Raw genomic sequence first — 16799 nt, 5'->3', positions numbered from 1 at the left:
TTATCTACTTGCACTTTGACGTGCTTTCAAACTGCTAGGTTGGCAGGAGCAGGGACCGAGCAACGGGAGATCACCCCGCGACCTTCTGATTGGCAATTCCTAGGCTCTGTGGCTTAAGGGAGGAGTAAAAACCATGTGCTGCCACCCAGAGCTCCTTGGAGGGGCAGAAAGCTAATAAATAAATGTACCCCCAGAGCTAGAGTCATCTCTGGACAAAGATGCACTAGGGCAGCAACCGGCATTCCATAAGCAGACAAGTTAGCTGCAAAGAATCTGCCATGCATCCAGAAGGGTAGTTGTCAAACCTTACCCCAGCTTGCAGAAAATGTGACTAGTGAGTTGCCACCATTTTTATCTCCATCTGTAGCAAAAACCATAAAAAAAATATCAAGGAGTCATTTCCTTTTTTCTTTTCACTTCTCAAGGAACCGTTTTCCTTTCCCCCACAAAGGTACTGTTTTGCACACAAAAGTTTCCAGGTTCAATCCCTGCCATCTTCCGGTATGGCTGGGGAAAAACTCCTGGCCTGAAACCCCAAAGAGCTGCTGCCAATCAGTGTAGGCAATAATAGGCTAGGTAGACCAACTGGTCCGATTCGATATAGGACAGGTTCCTAGGCATCGTTTTACAAGTGCTTTGTGCCCATGTAAACAAGAACAATGTATGGAAATGTCAGGTCAAGCCAAGAACAGGTGCTCATTTAAAATAAAAATATTCAGTTATATTTATTCACATATTAAAACTGTACAAGCTAAAGGAAAAGGACATCGAACACTTCCGAAGACTATTTCTTTACAATATGCAATATAACAGATATCCAAACTAGAACTGTTAAACAAGGTAGACGACAGGGACAGCCAAGAAAGCAATTTGGAGAGCTTGTTCCGTTTTGTTTGTTTTCTTAAAAAAAGAAAAGAAAAAGGGATTTAACAAAAATAGATGTTAATCAGCTACCAGTATTATACAATGATAAATATTTCAAAAAATATATTAAGTTATATGGAGTTTATGGATTTGACAGGAAATCCACAGAAATCCCAGCCTTCACATGGACTTCCAAATAGACCAATTAAAAACAAACAAACAAGCATTCCAATAGTTAAGAACTGGTTCTGCAGACTTTACTGTTTTGGTATCAACATTCTTGTCGCCTACTTGTAGTGTAACTTATACTAACGTCATTATAACAAAAACACGTAAGCTATAATGCTCTGTGCGATACGGATCTGGCAGCTATATATTGACGAGTGGCCTCAGAATGTTTGCATTGCAGCACAGGTGGAGTTAAGCTCCTCATTCTTGTTAATACTGGCTCACATTTCACAAGGCAACATCTCCCCACCCCGTCCCGCCCCGCACCCCACAACATACACGCAAACACACAAAGAAGAAATCCAAACACATCTTCACTTGGGTTCCATTGCAAGCCCACCATTAACATTTAGCATAACATCCAGCGCTTAGCAGTTGCCGGGATGAACTGGGGCAACCGCAGCTTTCACACGCACCAAGATCCAAGAAGATGCCCAACCTCAGGACTCAAAAATCTAAGCGGCATTCGTTTCTCACTTGTACTGCTAGAATGTTATGTGCTTGTCAATGTTCTGCTCCGACTTTATAGTTAAAAATATATATATATATGCTTCTGTCTTCCAACCGTTATAGAAATATAGAATGGACTCTTCACCAGCATGTTGGCAGTGTTAGAAGAGAGTTTTCTCCCCCTCCCCCTCCTTCCTGTAAGTCAAGTCCACTGATGTAGTCTTTTATCGCACCGCCAGGAGGAATGCCAGCCCAGCCAAGCCAAAACCAGCTGCCGCCATTATAGCATTGCTTATGGTACTGTTCTGGTCAGCTGCATCCGAGCCATGTTTGTTGAAGAAGTGATAGAAGCCATCCTAGGAAAGAAGAGAACAAAGTCTTATTTATTTATTAACTTTACAGCCCGCTCTTCCTCCAAAAGGCTTCCAGGGCGGCAAACGCACAAGCAACGAGCCAATCAACAGTTTCTAAACCAGTGCTAGAAACTCAAAATACAGAAGCTAGGTGCCAAAGTGCTCCTTAAACCAAGGTTGCATTCACCAAAATGGAATGTCTATTTGCCATTTTGGGGGAAGATGGCTCTAAAGTATTATTTTTCAAATGATGGATTGACTGTGATTATCAGTTAAATATGTGGCTAGTTCAGATGACAACCTTGAGGGGTTGAGAACTTACAGAAGAAAAATCACTTTAACCAGGGACAGTCCACATATATATTGGCCTATCCCTACCTCTTTTGCTTAATGGTTACACAGACCATTCATAACGTAAGAATCTTCATCACAGCTGTGAGCAGGGCAGCAAAGACCAGCCGCAACAATTTACAGTAACGTTCCTTGACTGCTCCTGCTCAGGCTGCACAGAAAATGCATTCTGGTTCCCGAAATTCATTCTGATTGTGCAGATAAAAATGTAAAGGACAGAATTCTACAGGATGTGCTGCTATGTGTGAAAACAGTCAATGTTTCAGTTATCCCCTAGGCATGCGCCTCCAGATGGTGGGGAAGTCAGGTGCCATCCTGGTACCCGGAAATCTCCATTTGGTCACAAGTGGTTGATGGTCAGGTGCAAGATGTGCCTGGTGAACGTCAAACACTGCTCTCTCAAACACCACCATTTCATGTGCCCTGGACTCAGGCCTAGATTAAGATCATGAGGCTAAATACAGCAACAAGAACAACGTATCTGAAAGTTACCAAGTGTACTGAAATTGGAGAGATAATCTGCATTCATTTCCTTCAAGTGCTTTTCTTCTTCTCCTGTCTCTCAGCTGGGACACTGAGGGCATGAAAATTTCTAAGGAACACAGGAACCTGCCTTACACCGAATCAAAACCATTGGTCCTTCTACCTTAGTATCATCAACTCTAACCAGTAGTGGCTCTCAGGATTTCAGAGGGGGAGGTCTCTCCCAGCCCTCCCTGGGGCCTTCTGTATGCAAGACAGATGATCTACCACTGAGCTAAGACCCTTCCGCTCTGACAGCCGAAACAGTTAATCCAGCCCTGCTTAGGCCCATGAGCCACTCAGTTCAGTGCTGCCCTATGACAGAAAGGAACTGGCAGCTGCACGGCCAGATCTTTCTTCTGAATAATCAAGAACAGCAGTAATACGACTCCAGATGGTCATGTTTGAACTCCTATTTGGCAGATGTCTATGTAAACAAGTTATGCTCTTAATTTCTTCCGGAACTTTGTTCTTTACACTTTAATTTGTGCAAACAATGGGGGCATTTTCCACTAAATGTCAGTTTACACTCCTGGCCAGCAGCTGCTGTGGGGTCATTAGCATTCAGGTGGGCTGCCTACAGAAGGGGAGTCAAGCCCTCAGCTCCTCTATGGAGAGGGCACAATTAAGCCAGTCACCTTTTGCAGCTACTTGCTTGGACGTACAATGGGTTTTCCAAAGCAGAATCAAAATCCAGATCCTTAAGACAGGAGTTTTGGGAACAAGATCCCCCTTCCACATTTTATTGCCATAACAATCAGCCACAAACTGCTTAAGAATCACCAGCAGGGCAATTAGTTGAACCTTGGGTGTTGCTGTTTTTTTAAAGAGCTTTATGATTAAAAAGAGAAACTGCAAGTTCCAAAAGACATTAAGGGCAAGAAGAGATCGACAGCCAACAATTTTATTTGAAAACCACATGAGAGCAGTGTCCGGCCTGGGCTTCTGTATTTGTTCTCCTCTCTAGCTCAGTTGCTTAGAGCATAGTGCTGATAATGCCAAGGTTGCAGGTTCGATCCCTGTATGGGGACAACTGCATATTCCTACATTGGACAAGATAATCCTCAGGGTTCCTTCCAACCCTACAATTCTATGATTTCTAACCTTTAGCATTAATTTCTAGGAGCAGGACCCAGCAGTTAGTAGGTACTTTTTTCTTCAACTTTCCCCCTCAGCCTCTGAGGGTGAAGAGCACTGACCTCAAAGCCTTGCTTCTGTGTAAGAGTCACAACCAAGCAAGCACACTGGGCTGCTGCTGGAAGCCCAGTGCACAAAGAGGAGCCACACAAAGCCTTGCCTTTCTGCCACAATCAATGGCAACCCCATCCCACCTGCCATCTTCTGGAACAAGGCCAGCGTTGTTGGGAATCAAAGCTACAGAACTGCTGCAGTAAATGGCACCAGCGGGACACAAAATAGGGCAGGGCACATAAGACTCTGAATACTGACACTATTTCCTTTATAGGTATAGCGCAGAGATGAGAGAGCATCATGTGCAAAAGCCACATGAGCACCACAGCCGTGTGCGTGCATGTGTGTGTGTGTGTGTGTGTGTGCTGGAAAGTGCTGGGCACAGTGGTTTCCAAACACATGTGAGACAGTCATGTGGTCTGACCATGTGACTAGGAACACATGTCCCTCCCATAGCTCATCTGCCACAGACTGGATCTGCAAGCTTCAAAGCAGATCCTCGCGCATAGCCGGGAAATGGGATCTGGTTACACCTTTCACAGGGGACAGAAAAAGAAGCTTTTGTCCACGACATTCTTTTATGCCTTCCTTTGTGAAGTAGGTGCTTTGGGGCACTGGTCCTCTGCAGAATAGGATTACAAAGGTGCTTTGGTGGGGAGTGAAGTGGGGCAGATTCCTCATCCAGCCAAAGAAGCTGCTTTGAATGGACTTTTTACTTGGCCTGCTTGAAAACCGAGAACTGAATGCAGGTTTCTCTGTATTCTTTACCCACAGTACTGTGGGAAATAGTTGCTTTGAAGTTGATTATTCAACATTCCTGGCAGAGGTTTAAACCCTCACCCACTCAACAATGGTTAGCACCAGATTCTTCGGAGAGGCAAGAAACTCTACACTGAAAGGAGTGGGGGCGGGAGAAAGAGCCGAAACCCCTTACAGTTAACATAAGGAAGGAGGCATTTCTGCTTGGGGCAGGGGGAAAAACAATAAGGAAAGCCATTCCTTTATAATTGCTGACCCATCAGATTAGCAAGGGATGTTTCTCCTTCCTTTATTTTTGTACCCATTCATGATGACCTCGGTTATATTCAAGAGAGAGGAGTTTTGCTCAAGGCTATATAAAAAGTTATGTGAACTCAGGAATTCCTGAACATGCTCACAAGAAGCCTCTGCCAAGGGGGGTGGGAAGCTGGAGTTCTTTAGTTATAACAAGGCTTGGAAGGACGCCAAGCACTTAAGAATCTAAAATATTCTCCCTCTCCCTCTCATTCTGATTATATCCAAGACCAAACAAAGGCTTTTGTTGGCAGTGTTCTCTCCCGTTTCAGGTAGATCCCTGGGAAAGGAGGGAGAGCAAAGCTGCTAGAGGCCTGTGACAGACAACTGTGTTGGCTTTGTCCGACCTCCACCGCTGGAGACATGGGAATCACAACTGGGGAGAGTTGCACTCAGGGGTTTCCACTAGGCATGGAGTTGGCCACTGGGAGAAGCTAATACTTGTTGCTGGCTGTTGCACCATGAACCACTTTAACCTGCATCGCCCAATACTCAAGTCCCTTTGAGCCTGTATACACACAAGCAAGCACAACATGCGAGCAGGCGGCACTGAGTGCCATGTGCCAAACAGTGCCATCCCCTGGCAGCCACACATCCTGCACGCCCAGAAGAAGAAGAAGAGTTTGGATTTGATATCCCGCCTTTCACTCCCCTTCAGGAGTCTCAAAGCGGCTAACATTCTCCTTTCCCTTCCTCCCCCACAACAAACACTCTGTGAGGTGAGTGGGGCTGAGAGACTTCAAGAAGTGTGACTGGCCCAAGGTCACCCAGCAGCTGCATGTGGAGGACCGGGGAAGCGAACCCAGTTCACCAGATTACGAGTCCACCGCTCTTAACCACTACGCGACACTGGCTCTGTGCTAGGGATGCTCGAGGGCCTCCTCCTATGTGGAAGGAGCATAGCTAAGTGATAGAGCATTTGCCCTGCACAGAGAAGCTTCAGTCCGTAGATCCTCCAGACAGGGCTGAGAGAGAATCCTACCTGAAACCCTGGAGAGCTGCTGCCAGTCAGTGTAGCCAATACTGAGCTACATGGACCAAGGGCGTGTCATGGAACACGAAGGCTTCCTGTGTTCCTGCAGACATTCATGCTGCAGGGGAAGGCTGGCTGGCGCACACAACCCCAGGGGTGCGGCCACACAGAGCAACCCTGCTTATGCGCTGGTCTGATGCACAAACACAACTTTTCAACAGGGCCTCAGGGGAATGCCATTCCTCTGCCTCAACAGAAACTCGCATCCAAAGCAGCTTCCCATAAGCCAGTTTAACAGCCGTAGGCTTGGCCCGTGGTTTTTATGAGAGCTGGGGCAGCACAACCAGCCGGTCCTGCTGCACCTCTCTCCCACACGAGCCCCAGAAGATGATGATGAAGAAGAAAAATAAATCTGCGCTTCTTCAGCTAGGGAACTTCCAAAAAGAATTGCCAGCTGCTTCTGCCTTCATCAGCTTACTTGGAATAATGTATTCCAATTGTGGTCTTTCAGTTTCGCGGCTTTCGTACGTGTCAGCAGGAAAACTACAGGGCTAGGCAGCAAGGCAGCGAGCAAGGCCACATCACCACAGGCCTACTTTAGGAGCGCCAGCGCCAGATGTTAAGACGTTCGCTCGAAGCGCAAGACTCCCCTGCCTCAATAAAGCAGGCAGGAGGCAGCATGGGAGAACCGACACACCAACACAACCCCCAAGGATAGCAGCGGCTCCATGATCTCACTGCTCCCCACCATGCTGCCTATGGTGCCCCACCTAGCACTCTCAGACAGAATGGAATTCCACCCTGAAGTCCCAGCCCTCAACCCTGTTCCATGCAGGTACCCTCTTAACTCATAGAAGCATGATGGAGTCATCCCCTTGGTCAGTATTGCCTACACCAGCCCCTCTCAACCTTGGGTTCCCAGATGTTGCTTGACTACCACTCCTATCATCTCCGACTGCTGCCCCTGCTGGCTATGGATGATGGGTGCAAGAAGGATGCTCTGCCATCGAGCTTTGCCCTTTCCTCGCGGGATCAAGACCAGGAATTACACGGCACGCGGGACCTCCAGAACCCCAAGCTGCCAAAGGGCACAAGTTGGAAGGTTGTCTTACATCTCATAAGCCCAGGGCCACAGGCACTGTTAGAAATTAGCCAGGTGCCAGGCGCCAATTGCGACCGTGTGATCTCGGGAGATCTCCCTCTGGCTGGCATCTCCAGCTTTCTTAAACAGCTAAGCAGATAAACTTATTTACTGCATTTATATCCCACCCTTTTCCTACAAGCAGTACATGGCTCACCACTCCTCAGTTAATCCCTACAACCACCCTGTGAGGTAGGTTAAGAGGCTGTGACTGGCTCAAGGTCACCCCATTAGCTTCATGACTGACTGGGGATTGAACTCCTATCTCCCAGCTCCTAGTCCAACACTCTAACCACTACACCACACTGGCTTCCTAGAGTTCTTCTGCTGTGGGGCAGCTATATAAATTAAGTAGGTGTATAAATATGGGGAAAAGGAAAATGTCACTTAGAGACAGATCTGCAATATTTCCATTGAAGCTTAAATTTGTTTTATTCTGGATTGTTTTAATGTGTTATAAACCACTTTGAGGTTTTTTCTTTAAAATATAAAGCAGCATAGAAGTGAATTTAATAATAATAAACTCCACTAGGGGTAGGGAGGGAATGGTACCTAGACATACTGTTGTGGCAACTGCAACATGGGATTAAGGTGTCATTTGGTGACTAGCTAACATATCTGAGTTTCTAATATTGGCCACAGATCCATTCCCACTCCATGCCCAACACTCGTAGCTCCACAGAGACTAGACCCAGTAGTCATGCGAAGTCAGTTGTAAGCCTGGGAGATATATCCGCCCAGGACCGGTATGAGGAGCAGACCACAATGTCGGCTTCACTAAGCAGTATATTGCTGGTGAAACTGCCACAGCTCCCGAGTCCCTCTGCTACCAGTGTCCACTGAAGGGAGTCAAGAATTCCTTCCTCCAGCAGGCACCAAGAGCAGAGGGACTTAGGAGCGGCGGTGGTTTCACCTGTGATATATCGCTGAGTGAACCCGCCATCCCACTCTGCCCTCATATGGCACAGAGAGAAAAACAAGCTGTGAGGTGCCGATACAGCTTGTTCCTCCCTCTTCATCTTTAAATTGCTCAACTTAGGACTGTGCAGCTGCCCTTGCCTCAGTCGAGCAGTTAAAGGATCTTGAGTTGAGAGCTGGGGTAGTTTCACCCGGTGTCTCGTGGGCAGAGTCCAATGCACCTTTGTTTCTTCAACATATAACACCAAACCATGATGTTTGGTTGGCGATACACCGCGATTCTGAAGAGCTGTTATCGCCCAGCCCTAGTCTGTTGTTGCCGGCTAGTGTATTTATACAAAGCATTCTATACTTGGCAACAACAACAAAGCACTTTGCACAAAACAAAGCTTCCTTGACCCAACCGTTAGGCTCTTGCAAGCCGCACATAGGTGACTTGCCATTGCTTTGGCCCTTGAGCGCATCACTGCCATTTCAGCTGGTCCAGAATACAGTTCATACACAACTCGTTGTAGAGCTTGTAACACCTATTCTGTGCATCAGGACAGCCAACATGGTTACCTCCAGCTGTTGCTACTAGGCTCCAGTCATCCTTTACCAATGGCCAAGATAGCTGGGGCTGATGGGAGTTGTTGAAGCGCAACAGCAGCAAGAGGGAGCCAAGTTGATTGCAAGATGTTAGCCACGGGTGACACACTTGGTTCCAGATAAAGCTTCCAACGTACTAGTATTTTAAACCCCAAATGGCCAGACTCCTGAATATCTTAGCATCTTATATGTATGTACACGAGATCAGCTACATAGAACTTTCCTCAGTCAAGCAGCATTTGAAATTTGCCAGGCGCATTTTGGAGCTGGGTATCAGCTGCTTGTGACCAAGTGAAGATGTCTGGGTGTCAGGATGGTGACTGACGTCTCCACCATCAGGAGGTGCATGCCTGGGGATCCTTGGATCTTTACTACTTTCACACACTAGCAACACATCCTGTAGAATTATATCCATTATATTTTATTTGATCAGAATGAATTTCAGGAACCAAAAAGTTCCTTGAAAAATACAACTTTCAAGCCACCTGGCCTCAAATCGGCAACCAGGCAGTCCGTTTTGGCAACTGTAACCCTGGTTTAAGGAGCCACTTGGCGCCTAGCTTATATATCTGAGTTTCTAACACTGCAATCAAGGTTTGGGCAAAACAGTGACAGCTCCCATCAGTATTACAAGAACCCATTTCGTAGAACTCAGAGATGCCAGTTCAGTTTTCTATGATCTCAAGTACAATGGCAACATGCAAGATATTTCCTGGTGTACAGGTGCCACGAAATACCCGTTCCACATTCGTAATAACTCAACCGTTTAGCAGCGCCTACAACTTTGGAACTCCCTGCCTAGAGATCCAAGGCGGTGCTTTCGGTGCACTGTTTTCAGCGCTTGCTAAAAACATTTCTGTTTAGATAAGCCTACCCAGATGCTTAGAAAGCTGAGCAATTTTAATCTGTTTTAGTATTTTAACTTTTGTATGCTTTAAAACAGGGTTGTTTTATCTTTTGTAAACTGCTTTGAGGGTTGTTGTTCTTTTTACAATCAAGCTGTGTATAAATTTTATGAAATAAATCAAACAAGCAAGCCACACTCTTCTAGCCCACTCTTCAAGGGGGCAGTCTTCATTTGAGCTGTGTTGGGATGAAGAGGAGGTGGCTCAGACATTTCCCAGTCTTCCTTTGTAAAGATACATCCCCAAAGCCTGCAGGGCAGGGGTGGGGAAGCCTTTTCAGCCTGAGGATCATATATGCACTCTTCTCTGCAACCTTCCTGGGGCTGCAGAGCAATGGAGGCAAATTCCTTTGCACAACAGACTAGTTTCAGGACATAACAGCTCTCTTATCTGACCTTCCAGACACATAAGCAACAAGACCAGCGTTCAAGGACAAGGCAGGCAAACACAATCAAGGAAAGTTTGAAGCAGGGCTTGTGAGTGATGTGGCCTGGAGGAAAGTCCCAAGGACCAAACAGAGGGGCCTGGAGGGCTGCGTCTGATCTCCCAGGCCTGAGGTTCCCCACTCTGTTATAGGAGAACACACCTATCCATGCTAATAAATCAAGATACACCTTTATTTGGCGAAGGACTATACCTAAGTGGTAGAGCACTGGCTTTGCATGGAGAAGGTTTCAAGTTCAACCCCCAGGTTGGGAACAGAAATGGGACTCCTGCCCAAATCCCCGGAGAGCTGTTGCCAGTCAGTGTAGACAATATTGAGGTAGATGGACCAATGGCCTGACTCAGAATACAGCAGCTCCCCATTTCCTATACTGCCTTCTTTTGGAAAACCACTTCGGCCAGCCAAGGGGAGCTTCCTTACAGCTGGTCGTAATGATTATATAACTGAATGCACTGAGCTAGAGATAACAATAACGCTCCTTTGCTAAGGAAGAAGGGCTAAGATCCACCCACCATTTGACCCCAGGGCATCCACACTTCCTGTGGGGCATGGCTCTTTGCTTTGAACAACATGGCTAAATTAACAGCGGGACGGAAATTAATGCAAGCCAGCTGCACTGCACCTGCTGCTGAGCTAAAAAACCTGTAGGCAAGCCATAGCTCTCGTCCAGAGCCACCTTTGAAGTTACCACTGGGTGGGTACTGTTGTTTTTTAAGACTAGGCGTCCACCTCTTGAGGACACCCAGCAAGAGGATATGCAGAATGGTGGATGCCCCACATGTATGTAGAAGCCAGTAAACCCACCCCAGGGGCCCTATCTGCAGTGCAGACAGGTGAGATCACCATGTCTGGTGCACCAACGCACATTTGCAGGAGTAGCCTCCGCTGAAGGACGCAGCTACCTTGTTGCTCCAGACCATGTCCAGATAGAGGCGAACAGAGCATGGGGCTTTGCACTGCTGTTTTCAGATTGACAGATCAAACATAGTGCAGAAACTGTGCCAGTGGTAGACCCTCAGAGCAAAGTTTTTACTGCCTTCCATCATTAGACTGCTATTAGCCAAGCAGCCTAGACTCCCAATACCTTCTATTATCTATGGAGCTGCCCGAATCCCATGCATCTATGCAGATTCTGCTTGCTTCTTTGGGAAAGCAGCTTTGCACTGTTGTGTTTTTGTTTTTTAAAGCAAGTTTCAAATGTTCATGGTTTGCAGAACGTAAAGCAAAGCAAAGCAAAAATGAAAGAGGCGACACAGGCCAAGCTTTTGCAGGGCACCTCGATTTCACACCTTCCCCCTCAGTTCAAGTCTTCCTGCCACCCAGGTCCTTCTGAAAGTATCCCAAGTTCTGAAGACACCCAACCAAGTGTTAAGGTCAAACAGATACATTTGGTTGTGCAACTGATTTCAAGGGCAGAACCTGAGCTCTCTCTGTGCCAGCCAGATGGGCATATGCCATGCAGTTGCCCCAGAAGCAAAAACTCAAAATGGAGCATCGTTTCTGAGCAAGGGCACCCATTTGGTTGCTGCAAGACCAAGATACACCAAAGCAGCTTAATTTAAGAGGGACAAAGACCACAATATGGAATGGAAAAGGGGGACGGGGAAGAGAGAAATGAGAACAGACGCCCCATCAAAGCTCTTTCTCACGGTTTGTCACAGCCTTCTGCTTCCCTTATATGGGAAAAAAATTATCCAGGCCTCCCTAGCAGTCATTCCTCTTTCTCTCCGCGCCCCCCCCCCTCTCCTTCTCCTGTACGTCGCTGCTCCCCTTGTGGTCTGTACTGGGGTTATGGGGAGAGGGAAGCAAAAGGAGGCGCTGCTCGCCACCCCATAGGAAAGAAAAGCCTTAGATTTTTTGGAGAGGATGGTGGGGCGGGAGGAGGGAAGGTAATGTGCGTATTAAAGCGCCGGAGCGAGAAGTCAGCTGGCGAAGCGCGCGTGCCAAGGTCATTCCCAGCGAGGAGTCCGCGTCCAGGACTGGGAAGGGACGGGCAGGCGGGCGGGCGGGCGGTGGGCCCTGCAGAATGGGAGCTGGGCATCGGGCCGGCTCTGCTACAGGAAGCGGGGCGCAGCGGGAGAGATTGCAAAAGCACCCTAAGGCGTGCACAGCCGCCGCCGCCCCCAAACCTCCGGAAGAGAAAGGGGTACCCAAAGGAACGCTAGGGCTTTCGACGGTGGCGCGCTCCTTTGCGCGCAACAATGGGGGGGGGAGGGAACCCGATTCCCCCTCCCACCCCACAGCGCTGCAGGCATTGGGAGCGAGGAGGAGGAGGAGGAGGAGGAGGGAGGGTGGGCAAAGGGAAAGCGGCCAAGGCCAGATCGGGGACGGAAGCGCAGCCATTACTGCGAGAAAAGGCTCGGTCCGTTCCGCAGCCGGCGGGAGGTTGCCTAAAAGAATGGTGATGATGGGGAGGGGGCGCCCTGGATGTCGCAGGAGGGGGCGCAGGCCGCTCGGGGGGGGGGAAGGGGGTCGCGCCTGCCCGCCCGCCCCCTTGAGCGTGCCTTACCCAGCCGCCGTGCGCCTCCAGCCACTCTCGCTTCTCCCCGGCCAAGTAGGCGGCCAGCGCCTCCGCCAGAGCGGCCGCCTGGTCTCGAGCGCCGCGCTCGGCCAGCGCCGCCGCCAAGTTGCCGGCGAACACGACCAGCGCCACCACCCGGCCCCAGTTGAGGCCGCCCTCGGCTTCCATCTGCGCCGCCACCCGGCCCAGCAGCGCGGCCGCCTCGCCCGGCTCCTGCGGCAAGGCGGCCGCCGTGCAGGCGCTGCGGAAGAAGGGCCGCTCGCGGCTCTCCAGCTCGTCGGCCACCCGCCGCAGCGTCTCGGCCGGGCGGCTGGGCGGCAGCCCCGCGGCGGCGGCGGCGGCGGCGGCGCCCCCCAGCCGGTGCTGCAAGTAGTCGGCCATCAGCTGCACCGTCTCCTCGCGCAGCGCGCCCGGCATGGCGGCCCCCTCGGCTGGCGCGGCGGCGGAGGCGGCGAGCGCGCAAGAGCGACGACGGGGCCCAGTGCCGGCGCCTCGGCGGACTAAGAAGCCGCCCACGCGTCCCCGGCCGGCTTCACGGCGCGCCGGCTCCGCCCCGTCTCTCCTTTCCCCCCGCAGGGCTGGCGCGAGGGGCGGAGCGCCTCCCTCTCGGCTCCGCGGCGAGGCGGAGAACAGCAGGCGGCGGGGAGGACGGGGGGGGGGGCAGAAGCAGCCGGAAAACGCCTGGACCGGGCGAGGGGGCGCTTACAAGCCCCATCCAGTCAGCTGGGGGTCTTGGGGAGGGGCGCGCAAGTACCCGGGAGTGTGCCTCATTCTCTTCAGCTGGGGGGGGGGTTTACTTCTGAGTAGACCTGCCGGTCTTGCTTGCAGTGCGTTGGGACCCGATTCCACCAAGAACAAGGGATGCCGAGGAGCTGTCCTTCAAACGCCACATCCTCAGGGCCTGGGCGTAGCCTGGATTTTTGCTGGGGGGCAGGACTTGGTTAGGGGGCTCAGAACAGTTAAGTATTTCTATTGTTTTACTTGATGGGGGGCAATTGCCCCCCCCCCAGCTGCGCCCATGCCTCAGGGCCAGGATGGGTGTGTGTGATATTTGGCACCTCGACTACTTGGGGGGGGGGGGGGGTTGTTTGTTCATAAGCTAAATTATATGCCACCTTCAGCATCCCAGGATCTCAAGGGGGTGTCCATGGTTCTCCTCCTGCCCTTTTCATCTTCACAGCAACCCTGGGAGGTAGGTCAGGCTAAGAGGCGTTGAATGGCAGAAAGTCACCCAGTGAGCTTCATGGCCCAGTGGAGATTCGAACCCTGGTCTCCCAGGTCCCAGCCCAACGCTCAAACCATTACACCGTACTGGCTCTTATTTCTTGCATTTATTAAATTTATAGACCACTTTCATCTTCCAAGGAGTTTAAAGTGGCGTGAGTGGTTAGGCTAAGAGATGGTGGCTGGCCCAAGGTCACGTTGCAGTGATTAGGGAAGGTAGATCAGTCAATTAAGAAAGCTTTGATCCAGTAAAAAGATGTCCCCAGTTAATCATTTCACTGGCGTTTTTTAAATAAACGACTTTTACAGATGTTTATAAAAGCTGCAGGTGGCAAGCACCACCAGTGAGAGAAGGGAGTGGACAGTCTCTCTTAGTATACTGTATTTCCAGTGACATTTGGGCCACGTCTGAAAACAAAAAGCATGTTCTTTCCTCCTCTTTAGGGCTGTTATTTTTCTCATAACAGGGAATGTATGCATATTCTAAACTAATACATTAAATTACTGCAGCGCCTACAATGAGCAGATTAAAGGCCTCACCCGCCCTATGCATTTGAAGCTTTCCCCCCAAAGAATCTTGGGGACTGTAGTTCGTTTAGAGTGTTGAGATTTGTGGGAGACCCCTATTCCACGACCCAAAATTTCCAGAGTTCCCTGGGAAGAGGGATGGGTGGTTAAACCACTTTGGGAAAGGTAGTTGTGGGCAGGAGGGAAGGGGGGGGCAGTGTCTCCTGACAATTCTCAGCAACCTAAACAAATTACGGTCCCCAAGATTCTTTAGCAAGAGCTATGACTGTTTAAAGTGGTGTAAGACTGCTTTAAATTTACAGTGCAGATGGGTTTTAAGAGTGCTGTAATCAGGTGATGGCCAGCAATATATTGTCTTGACCTAAATAACCTGCCTTCTTGACTCGTTATTCTCCTCCTTTGTCTGAACTGCTCCAGCTGCTGCTGCTGCATTTAAATGTAACATAAGAACAAGATAATCATGGTTTCATAAAGTGATTGGTTACAATTTTTAAATGTTGCTAATATAATAGTAACATTAATATTTTGTACTTTTGAGCTCTGCTAGGCATATTGTTTTCTTTCCTGTTGTATTTAACTTTGTTAAATTTTGAGATTGCTTTATACTGTATTTTTATTTTATATATTGTTGTGATATTTTGTTTAATATTTTGACTTTATTTTGTACATGGTTTTGATAATTCTTTTGCATTATATTGGACCTCTACATTGTATATACATTTCTGACACTCTGTTATATTGTATTTGAGTTCTATTTTATGTTAAAAAGCAAATAAAAATGAACACTAAAAAACATATATATATTCATTCCAGGGGGTTCCAGGTACTTACCCAAGGTTTGTGTTTCCTTTGGGAAAGAGGTACAGTGGAGGTGTGGTGTCTTTATGGTATATGGTTTGTTTACACATACAGTCATGGGAAAAAGAAAGTGACTGGGAGTGGCAGCTGAGACCATATAACACCAGTCCTGAAAGACACACACACACACACACACACACACACACACACACACACACACACATCAATCAGTATTTATAAAATCCTCATTAAAATAACATAACAAGATTACAAAGTGATATATGCTTAGGTAGGCTTGCTGGAAAAAAAAAGTTTTTAGCAAGCACCAAAACAAGACAGTAATTTTGCCTGCCTAATATCAATGGGCAGGGAGTTCCGAAGAGTGGCTGCTGCTGCACTTAAGGATTGATTTATTTCAAGTGCAGGAAGCACATTGTCTGGCACTTTTTAAATGCCAGTTCTCCAGATCTAAGTAGTAAAATATGCACATATGGAATGAGGTGATCTTTCTGCTGTTCTCAAGCTGTTGAGGCTTTTTATACTAACAAACAACACCTTGAATCTGACCCAAGAGCATATAGGCAGATGCCACAGATCTCCGAGCCAGGAGTGCCAGCTTGGTCCCACGACCGTGGGTGCCCAGGGCCATGGGTGCCATGCAGAGTGCATGGCCCTGGCGCCGAAAGTTGTGGGTGCCCAACCCCTTCAGGGGGAATTTTGTGGGTGCTTGGGCACCCAGGGTGCCAGCACCTATGCTCTGAGCATAGGTGTTCTATGCAGACAGGGTCTCACCCCTTTCAATATCTGTCCTGCAGTTATTCTGCAGTTAAAGAAGGGAAGTCCCACTCGCAGAACATTGCAGAAATGCAGTCCTGGAATCACCAACGCCTGAACCACTATAGTCAAAGTTATGCCAAATCAGGAATGGGTGCAGTTGTCGCATCAGCCCAAACTGGCAAAAGGTGCTCTCAGCCACCAAGGTAACAAGGATGCCTTTTATAAGGTCAGACCACTGGTCAACCAAGCCCAACATTGTATCTTGACTGGCAGCAAGTTCTCCAGCAGAGGATGTGTTACATCAGCCTTTTAAATTATCATTATTTTATTGAATTGATATTCCACCCTTCTTCCCAAAGGAGCCCAGGGAAGCAAACAGATCCACAATTTAAAAACAGAAAACAATTCTAAAACAGTTAAAACTTTCTGAAAACAATTCCAGATAAAAACATGTTCCATCTGATGATCTTGGGGTTCCAGGAACATTATTCTTCAGCCATCACATGCCTAGATAAAAATTCTTGTAAAAGAATTTTACAAGATATTCTTGTAAAGAAGCTGGTAAAATGTGGACTTGACTATGCTACCACTCAGTGGATTTGTAACTGGCTGACTGACCGAACCCAAAGGGTGCTCATCAATGGTTCCTCTTCATCCTGGAGAAGAGTGACTAGTGGGGTGCCACAGGGTTCTGTCTTGGGCCCGGACTTATTCAACATCTTTATCAACGACTTGGGTGATGGACTCAAGGGCATCCTGATCAAATTTGCAGATGACACCAAACTGGGAGGGGTGGCTAACACCCCAGAGGACAGGATCACACTTCAAAACGACCTTGACAGATTAGAGAACTGGGCCAAAACAAACAAGATGAACTTTAACAGGGAGAAATGTAAAGTATTGCACTTGGGCAAAAAAAAATGAGAGGCACAAATACAAAATGGGTGACACCTGGCTTGAGAGCAGTAC

At 48.4% G+C, this 16799-nt stretch overlaps 1 protein-coding gene across 1 annotated transcript; it reads right to left on the bottom strand.

Annotated features, from left to right (window-relative positions):
* Window positions 1–699: 699 nt before the first annotated feature.
* BCL2L10 (BCL2 like 10) lies at window positions 700–13016 on the bottom strand. Its single transcript, XM_079953524.1, has 2 exons — window positions 12492–13016; window positions 700–1898 (listed from the first exon to the last, which is right to left on the bottom strand). Exons 1-2 carry the CDS (start codon window positions 12918–12920, stop codon window positions 1767–1769), a joined length of 561 nt encoding a protein of 186 aa, XP_079809650.1. The 5' UTR covers window positions 12921–13016; the 3' UTR covers window positions 700–1766.
* Between the last annotated feature and the right edge of the window lie 3783 nt (window positions 13017–16799).

This window comes from Podarcis cretensis, assembly GCF_951804945.1.
Source record: "Podarcis cretensis genome assembly, chromosome: 14".
NCBI lineage: Eukaryota > Metazoa > Chordata > Lepidosauria > Squamata > Lacertidae > Podarcis > Podarcis cretensis.
The sequence above is the reverse complement of the archived record's forward strand: the minus strand, read 5'-3'. Positions and strand labels throughout refer to the sequence as shown.

Excerpts from the sequence above, each read along its gene's own strand:
- BCL2L10 (XM_079953524.1), bottom strand. The coding sequence starts at position 12,920 with ATGCCGGGCGCGCTGCGCGAGGAGACGGTGCAGCTGATGGCCGACTAC. Across the intron at positions 1,899-12,491 it reads TGGAGGCGCACGGCGGCTGG|GATGGCTTCTATCACTTCTT; the intron begins GTAAGGCACGCT and ends CTTCTTTCCTAG.